The sequence below is a fragment of the Centroberyx gerrardi genome, chromosome 1 (assembly GCF_048128805.1).
Source record: "Centroberyx gerrardi isolate f3 chromosome 1, fCenGer3.hap1.cur.20231027, whole genome shotgun sequence".
Classification (NCBI taxonomy): Eukaryota; Metazoa; Chordata; class Actinopteri; order Beryciformes; family Berycidae; genus Centroberyx; species Centroberyx gerrardi.
Genome location: NC_135997.1, coordinates 21,027,815 through 21,037,814, shown reverse-complemented (window position 1 = coordinate 21,037,814; position 10,000 = coordinate 21,027,815). Strand labels below are relative to the sequence as shown.

The window sequence follows — 10,000 nt, the reverse complement described above, 5'->3', positions numbered from 1 at the left end:
TCAGACTCTTATCACATCTGTCTGAAGAGGAGAGAGGAAGAGGAGGAGGGGGGTGAGAACGATGAAGAGAGACTCTCTGGCCCATCCCATTTCCTCCCTTTCTTTCTTTCTTTCTTTCTCTCTTTCTTTCTTTCTTTCTCTCTTTCTTTCTTTCCTTCTTTCTTTCTTTCTTTCTGTTTCTCCCTCCGCCTGTTTCTCTCTCTGTTGGTCTGTCTTCCTCACTGTTCTTGTCTCACAATATCTTAGTGTTGAAGAAGAAGAGACACACACACCTAGTCACTCCCTTAGTCACTTATGCATGCATATATTTGTGCAACAACACGCACACACACACACACACACACACACACACACACACACACACCTGACACAGACAGACACAGAACACACGTCACCCTTGTTATTTCAGATGAGAACATTGTGACACTGCATGTCCTGTTCTAGTCTCAGGTGGTGAATTTGATTTTGTCTGTACCTATGTCCTGGTCCTGTGTGTGTGTGTGTGTGTGTGTTTGTGTGTGTGTGTGTCTGTGCATCTCATGCATGCATCAATGTGTTTCCCCCTACTTAAGCAAAAAGATTTTGCGCAGGCTGATTTTAAACCTTAATAATTGCATTAAATTGCATCAAATGAAACATAAAAGAAAGACTAACCTTTCTGCTGATTCAGCAATGCAGTCTTAAAGTTACAACATGCAATGCATAATTTTTACTAAATGCTTCAGCATATTATGAAATGTGAAAGGAAGTGACCATCAGCAGTACATTCTATAGACCCTGTGGATTTTGTTGTATTGACAAATTGATTTATTCCCTCCTATTGCTATTTGTTGAGAATGTTACTCAAAATTCTCTCTCTCTCTTCCCCTTTCTCTCTCTCTCTCTCTCTCTCTCTCTCTCATATCAGATCTCCCAGATGATCTCCGAGGCTTCCAGAGAAGGGCTGACCGAAGCTGCCCTGAACCGCTACAACACACACTCACCCTCACACACAAATTCACCATCACACACAAACTCTCCCTCTCACACTCCTCCCGTAACCACGGCAGCACCGACCACCACCTCCGCCGCCGCCTCTTTCTTTGCCAGGTAAGACACATTTGAATTATGCAACAACTTCTGGATTCAGCAATTAGAGGTCTTACTTTTTTTCACCATGTAATGCAGGTTTATTTTTTTATATTATATTTTAAATACATTTCAATACATTTTAAATACATTTCATTCTTTATATTTGGTGATATTTAGTTGAGGCAGAGTTGGAACATGAGGCAAATCCCATGTGAATTGGACCAGCATTAGTTTTTATTCCCTCCTGTTGTATTACATTACTTGCACTTCCAGTTGGTCACATTAAGTTTTACCCAAATCCGTATCCATCCATATGTCCACTCAGATTAATAGATGACAGGGTGAATACAGTATGTTTTGTTTTCATCACATCTGCTTTAATAAACAGTTGGACATCCTGTCCTTAAACATTTACTTTCCTGGTGTGTTTTTTTCTTATGCCATCCATCTATAGTTTCAGAACTTTCATTAGCTGTGTTCAGTTGGAAATAGCTTTTTGTTTCTTTATTTTGGTTGTTCAATTTGTCTCAAACTCAATTCTAGGTAACTTTCTGAATTCTGCAGATAACCTGTATGAGTCGATGAAGTTATGCTAAAGTTATTTGCATTCATTTTAAATGAAGCGAAGCCTGCAAAGCCAGTTCAGGCATTTCGAGTGGCACTACAGCCCCGGATCTGCTGACGAGTCAGCTGAGCTTGCGTTTTGCCATTGACAATTGGGCGGTGTCAAACTCTGTTGCTCATTCTCTGCTGCTGCCTGTGCATCTCTCACCACCAACACTCCAGCATCCAGCTGTGGCCTCTGTTTCTTTATTGTTTTCTATTGGGAGGTTGCAGTTGATCTCTCCCTGCTCTCACTTTTTTACATTCACTTTCAATAAGTTTTCATATTCAGTATGTGAGTGATATGATATTTTGTCTAAATTGCCCAGTCCTAATGATAAGCATATTGTCAAGTAATAAGCTAGTTCTCTAAACAGAAGTCAGACACGGTAGCTACAGTGACTCTTCTAGTGTGTGTGTGTGTGTGTGTGTGTGTGTGTGTGTGTTTGTGTTTTTGTGTGTGTGCGTAAATCAAGAATCACCACTCGAGTCACCACTCGAGTCACACACTAGAGAAATCTAGAGTGACACAACATAAATAAGACACACTGATTCATACACATGACAAATTATGAATGAATAGGTAAATTATTGATGAATAAACATGTCAAGTTGAAAATAAATGAGTAAATAATTGATGGGTAACACTAGACTATGAGTGCGTCACATTGTGTCTGAAGTATTGCTGAGATTATCTGATGAGCTGCTTCAAATCACAATGTAGCGACAGACTCTCCTCTTTTCCTCTTCACTCTCTCACACAGATTCCCTCTGTATTCTTCTTTCACCGTCTTCTCTTTTCTCCTCTCCTCTCCTCTTCTCTTCTGTTCTCTTCTCTTCTCTCAGTTTGCATCTCATCTTCTCTCCTGTTGTGCATATTGCTGTATGTGTCTTTGTGCCTTTGTCTTCTCCATGTCTGCAGATGACGCAGTGTATGTGTGTGTGTATGTGTGTGTTTGTGTGTGTGTGTGTGTGATATATGAGTGGCGTGCCCCTGTGTAGCAGACACAGTGCTGTCTGTTTCAAAGCACTAGCGGCCAGGCGCAGCTCGTAAATTGTATAGAAATACACACATGTGCACACACTCTCTGACCTCCCTGACTGACAGGTAACAAGGCCACTTTACACACATGCAGACACACACACACATGCAGACACACACACACACACACATCTGGTTGACATTCCCAACATATACCCAGCTGTCTTTGGGGCGATTTATAAGCAGTAACTGTCTAACTGAGGGAGCATGGTGTGTTTTATGACACAGGTGTCACAACTTGTGTGTGTGTGTGTGTGTGTGTGTGTGTGTGTGTGGGCATACACGCGTGTATGTGTGTGTGTCCAAGCTGTCCGTCTAGTTTTCCAGTGTATGTATGATCAGATCTTCCACCCTGTGATGTGTGAGAGAATCAGTTACAAGTGGCTTTGTCTGCTTGATTATGTTTCCCATTCAAAAAATCATGTGCACATGGACAGCATGTCTGTGTGTGTGTGTGTGTGTACCTGCCTTTTGTTTGTGTGTGTGAGAAGTACCAGTGTTGGATTTCAGTTTAATTGGAAAAAAAACCCCAGTGTATTCTCTCACATTTTATCATTCCGGTTGTGTGTGTTTGTGTGTTTGCGTGTGTGTGTGTGTGTGTGTGTATGTGTTTATGGATGATGGACGCAGCCATGCAGTACTGGTAAATCCCATGGCTGTCTTGGTCTCTTACACTCAGACGTGGACTGCATGCAGATACTCTCATTACACACACACACACACACACACACACACACACACACACACAAACACGCTCCCTCTTGTTCCCTCTCTGCACCCAGCAAAATCCCTGTGTCCACCATCTGTCCCCTTACCTGATCCCTTCCTACCTCCTCCTCTTCCCTCTGCTCATCACTCCCTCTCCTCTCTTCTTCCTCCTCTCTTCCCCAATCTCTTCTCCATCTCTTTCCATCTCTCCTCTCTGCATCTTTCCTTTCCTCCTCTCCTCTCCTCTCCTCCCCTTCCTCTAACAGTTTCTCCATCTCCACATGCACTGACCTTTTCTTTACCTCCACTAATGTGCATGTGAGTAATATCTTTCATTAGTACCAATCTGTCTGTGAATATGTCAGAGTCGCACAGTGGCGCTCGATCTTCCCAATGCTGCAGAGGCCCTCTGGGGAAGCTGGGCTAGAGGATAGAGACATGCTGCACATGCTACGTGTGTGTGTGTGTGCGCACGCGTGTGTGTGTGTGTGTGTGTGTGTGTGTGTGTGTGTGTGTGTGTGTGTGTGCATGCTGGGGGAAGGGGATTTCTATCAGTGCAGGAATTTTCACTGCATGCTCCAAGGATTGGGTCTTTGGGGATTTGGGGACGTGTGTGTGTGTCTGTGTGTGTGTGTGTGTGTGTGTGTGTGTGTGTGTGTGTGTGTGTGTGTGTAGCTGGGGGTAGCAGTGTAAATTAATAGGTCCCTGGTGAATTGGTGAATTGAGGGAATTGGGAAGGTGGTGTTATTTGGATGGAGGTGGGGGGATGCTCTCTCTTTCTCTGCCTCTTTTTTCCCTTTTCTCCTCTTTTCTCTCACATTCATTTGAAAATGGGGGCAAAGCTTTAAAATAAAGTGTTACATCAAATTTGAACTAGGGATGCACCAATTGATTGGTTACCGATGATTATTGCCGATAGAGGCTTTACAGTAAATAGGTAACATTGGTGATCAGCATTTCAACTGCCCGATCACAGTATAGGCCTACATTTGTTATTTATCCTCGTGCCATTTAACAGTAATTGAATTTTTCTTTTTTTTTATAGAGAATGGGCCCATTTGTTCTTTAAGTGGCCTCGCTGTTTTTAATTCCAGAATTGCCTGGAGCGTAGCGCAGAGAGAGACTTGTCTTTTAATTTTGCTCCTTTCTGAACAGGGCGTTTGGAGTGTTTGATTGTATTCATTCACAATTTTCAACTATTAATAAACATTGACAGCTCATATACATTCATTTCTGATGTTGTGTTATGAATTTCATAGTCAATTTGATTACAAAAGGTTTAATGCGTGAAGATTTTTTTGTGATTTTGATGTGCTGCGACTGCCAAGAGGTGAATAAGCAGCTCAGTTATCAAGCACACACTAACATATATGCCTAATATGTATGTTTGGATAAAAAACTATGATTTATTTATGACACACATGATGAGGTCAGCAATGTCATGCAGACATAAAAACGATCTGTCCACCACAGTGCAGTTTGAATATTTTATAGTAAGAAGTCTGAGTGAAATGCTTCATTTCAGTTGACGATTGGGTTGGTGATCAGCCGATCAAACTGTTACCAACAACCTGATCAGTGCGTTTATAACAAAACAATGATAGGAAGTTTCCCCCTCTACTCTCTCAGCACTCCAACATGCTGCTTTATACTTCTTCTCCTCTTTTCAATCCTTAATGCCTCTACCCTCCTTTTACTGTGTCGCCTATTTCATTCCTCTTCTGCCTTCCCTCTTGCCAGGCTATTTATCCATGTCACTCCTTCACCATGTTCTCCTGTTGTCCTCCTATTCTCCTAGATAGATAGATAGATAGATAGATAAATAGATAGATAGATAGATAGATAGATAGATAGATAGATAGATAGATAGATAGATAGATAGAGTTGGTATGTGGGAATGGCGTCAGTAAAGTCTACCATCTTCTCCCCATGTCTCACTCTTACTGCCCCCCCCCTCCATCACTCCCTCTCTCCCATCGTCTCTCTACCCCCCCCTCCCCCCCTCCATCACACTCTGTCTCTCCCTCTATCTCTCTCCACTGACGGCCTGTTAAAGAGTGTAATTAGCTACTGAGCCAACAACACAGCCTCAGGACACTGCTCATAAATCAGCTGTGTGTGTGCGTGTGTGTGTGTGTGTGTGTGTGTGTGTGTGCGAGTGCTTGTTTCAAGTGAGTGTTTTTGTATTCGTGTTGAAGTGTCAAACGAAGGCATTTGCGTTGGTGTGTGTGAGACAAGTGAGGGGCAGCAGAAACAAAGCCACAGCATGTTAGATACTGGACACGTGTCTATTGGTGACCTGTGGTGCTTTTTAACAAGGGAGAGAGTCATGGAGGCACTGAGGGAGGGAGGGAGGGAGGGAGGGAGGGAGGGATCAATATAAGCAAAGAAGGCTGAATAGAGGAATGGGTGGATATATAGAGGCAGGGAGAAATAGATGGATGAAAATAATGAGAGTGTGTAAAGGATTGAGGATTAGAAGGTGAAAGAATAGGAAGGAAGGGAAAACTACTGAGGGAAGGATGAAAGAAGAAAGGGGGGTGATGGAGGAAGAGTTGATGGATAGAGGGAGGGAAGGATGGATGGAAAACAAGTGCCCTTCATTTTAGGGTTAGATTGGAATGGATCCACTTGGCCAAACCTCAAGTCACTTATCATTAAATGCTGCCAATTATGTGCCGTGTGTGTGTGTGTGCGTGTGTGTGTGTGTGTATCTAGCATACTTGAATTGTGCCGTAGATTAAACCAGTCAGGGTACGAGAGCAAGAGGCTAATAGATTCAAACACACACACACACACACACACACACACACACACACACACACACACACAAACACTCACAAGCTGAGTGATTGAGTTGGTGTAGTTGATGGGTTTGAACCTTGCATTATTAAAACAATCATAAACCTTACATTATAAAAGCAATGAATGCCTAAAGGACTACACAGAAACAGAAAAATTAAAATGCTTTGCTCAGCAATGGTGGAAATAGTTAAACATACTACAAGTGGGATTCTCCAACAGCACAATCCAGTGATAATCACAGTAATCTGCATCAGCACTGCAGCAGCATGCTGTTAAGCAGAAAGGAATTGGTATATTTTAATGCAAAACACATCTTTCTCAGTTGGCAGATAGACAGACTATTTCTTGTGCCTTCTTATGGCATAAAGGAAACCATTTTATCCACAGTTATGATTAACAATATTACTATTTTTAAAATGAAATATTATTCCCTAAAGTTTACAAGGTCGTCCACATTCATTCTGTCCAAATTGTAACTCTTTGCCGCTGATAAAGGCAGCTACAGTTTCTTCAAAATGCTGCCCGTGTATCACCAAGCTGCTCGGTACGCTGTGAGCATCCATGTGATATTTAATTACTTATAATCGTATTTGCCCCAATATGTAAGCTTAGCTTGCACACAGTGTAAAAGCAATTAATAGTCTTCTTGTGGAGCTTTGACTCAGACATGCACGCATGTACACACACAAACAAACACACACACAAACTCACTCTCACACACACAGATGCACATTGACGCACAAATCTCCTGGGAGAGCTAGTCAAATGGTGAGACGCTCAGTCGTTCTATGGGTCACTGAGCCCACATCTCTCTTCTCCCCCTCCTACTCCCTCTCTTCTATTTCTCTCTCTCTCTCTCTCTCTCTCGCTCTCTCTCTCTCTCTCTCTCCTGTAAGCTGCAGCAGTTAATTGAAAGCCAATGGTGTGAGAATATGGCTCTTTGACAGAGAGTGTGTCAGGGCACAAGGTCCTCTCTCTCCCTCTCTTTCTCTCTCTATCTCTCTCTCTCTCTCTCTCTCTGCAAATATATGTGAGGATAGATTAAAACAGAGCAGAACAAGAATCCCTTCCAGTGCAGCGTTGAGAGGTCTGCTATTTTATCATATCGTTAATACAGCCATTGAGTCAGATTATCCAGAAATCTGTCATTCAAATGTTTGATTTTGGCTCCTTGAGGCTCCCAGAGAAGGAATTAAATTGACACACAGGTTGCTGAATCGTTTCTGTATTAATGACAGTAAATCACTGGGGTGAATCATTGCCTGCAAATTTACCGTCCCTGGCTTTCCTCTTCATTCCGTCTTTTCCCTCTTTCTGCTCAGCATCAGTATGTACTGTATTGAGTGAATATATTAAAATAATGGTAATACTGTATATGATTAATAACATTTCAACCTGGCTTTTGTCCACAGGCTCTCTTGCCAAGTATAAACTTCCTTTTTGACAGAGAGCTAGATGGCCACAAATAGTTATCAAATGTACAATTATAACAAAAATATAACACAACAAAATGACACACAGCAAATACACACATATGGCCTGGCCAAAATCACAGATAAACACACACATTTTGCCTTAACAGTCACGACAGAGAGGGAGAGAGAGAGAAAGAGAGAGAGAGGTAGAGAGGTAGAGACAGAAAAGAAGACAGAGGGAGTGATACTGCTTGGTAATAATTACCTCCTCTCCTCTGCGAGGTCCTTTCATCTAGGTTTTACCATGAAGTCACTCTGTCATGTGGATAGCTGGTATTTCTGCTGGGGAAGGAAGCAAGGCAGGCGGGGGGGGGGGGGGGGAGTGAGAGAATAAAAATGATGTGAAGTACCACTGTGCGGGAGAGGAGAGGGAGAGAAAGAGAGAACTTGCTGTGTTGAAGTGAGGAATGAGAGTGAGGAGAACAGAAGGAGAAAGAATTTAAAGTTGAAGTTGAAGAGAGAGATGAAGGAAGCGCCGCTGAATGCAGAATAGATGGAGTATATATATTTATATATATATATATATATATATATAAATATATTTTTGTGGTGCTTTGAGCAGAATGCCGCAGGGAATTGAGCAGCTAGACAGCAAATGAACCACTCCCCATCCAGATGTTGCTACATGTGTAAACACGCTGTGTGTCTGTGTGTGTGTGTGTGTGTGTGTGTGTGTGCGTGCACGTGTTTATGCAAAATGTTGTGCTGGGCGTGTAATGCAGTTCCAATCAGCAGTTAGCACATTTGCAGTGGTTGCACTGCGGTAAACTGGAAGGATGTAATTATACAGTGTGTGTGTTTGTGGGCACGTGTGCTATGACTTCTGTCCTTCCCGATCTCCTTACATTTATCCATTTCAGCTGTCTACTGTATAAAATATGTTTTTATTGATTGTGAATATATGCTTTTGATTGACTGATTGATTGACCTCTCTCCCTCCCTCCCTCCTCTCTCCCTCCCTCCCTCTTCCTTGCTCCTTCTCTCCTCTCTCTCCCAGAGCTGCACAGAAGCTGAACCTGTCGTCCAAGAAGAAGAAGCAGAAGACTAATGCCACGGTTACAGCCCCGGTGACATCATCATCTCTGTCATGTGACCCCCCGCTGTTCCCTACTAACTTTAGCTCCGCCCTGCTGATGGCCCCGCCCCCGGCCCCACCCTGCCTCCTCCGCGCAGCCAATAAGATCAAAGATACCCCCGGGCTTGGAAAGGTAAGGGAAAAACTATTTCTGATTGGCTGTGGTCTAGGCAGGAAATCCACCCTAAAACAGAATTCACTTGCGTGTTTTGAAAGGTTTGCTGTCCTTCCCCAAATTAATAGCAAAAACGTATGTTTTAAGTTAAGAGCATCAGTCACAAAAACCACAAAAGGCCAGAAATTCAATGCTTTGAACCGCCATTGAAGCCACATTAAAGAAACTAAAATCTGTAATTTCCCTTCAGTTGTGTTGTTCCATTACCTTTTGGGATTTAACAAAGACTGCCAAGGTTTGAAAAAGAAACCGTATTCCTATATAGAGAAACGCCTTGTCATGCAATTGGAGGATTTTCCCCAGAACCATCCCAGGTTTTCAGAGGACAGGACTACTCCGGCACAAGCACACAAAAAGCTTCTTCTTTCATTACGTATTGAATACAGTAAACACTCCTTTCTTTTCGCGAGCTGTGTGCTGCTGACTAGACATTATTGGATTGCAATATTAGCCTATGCTTTACTAGCTAACGTTATAACTAACCTCACCCAACCAAATTAGCAACTAAGTTAAATAGCTAATATTAAATATAACAACAAAAACCAGACCCTGTCATGACAAACTTGACATATTCACCATTCCTCACATGTGGAGCATGGATTTGGCGGTGGTGGGTGTACAACTTCTGACTTCCCATCCTCTGGTTCATCAGATTCGTACGTGTGTATTTGCTCTATTCTACCTGCTCCTCCATGAGCCTGTGGGTCTGCTCCATTAGGGTGTGCCGGTGCGCTGCTCATTTCATAGCGGCAAGGGCGGACAAAAAAACGCTTAAATGGAGCGCAATCTGTCAGCCGGCAGCAACAAACATGTGACTGTCAGCACACTGGACAGCTGAGTAAACAAACAGTTGCTACATGTCCTCGCTGTTCTTGCTGAGCCTTCAGAGAGGCACACACCATGTCATAGCTGACAGTTTTAACTCATAGATAAACAAATTAAAATCCACAAGAAGTCAAACATGTAGAATTTGTGGCGGGTTTGCAGTTTGATCCCCACTCAAGGTAAAGATGTAGTGTGACTGACTGTATGTCAGTGATGCACAA

General features: G+C 42.7%; 1 protein-coding gene across 1 annotated transcript in view; it reads left to right on the top strand.

Moving 5' to 3' along the window:
- The window catches only part of kif26ba (kinesin family member 26Ba), a 100,305-nt gene that overhangs the window by 42,993 nt on the left and 47,312 nt on the right, over positions 1-10,000 (top strand). Inside the window, exons 4-5 of the mRNA XM_078283027.1 lie at positions 908-1,089; positions 8,702-8,912. Of these exons, the coding sequence (XP_078139153.1) occupies positions 908-1,089; positions 8,702-8,912 (393 nt within the window). The remainder of the gene's footprint in view (positions 1-907; positions 1,090-8,701; positions 8,913-10,000) is intronic.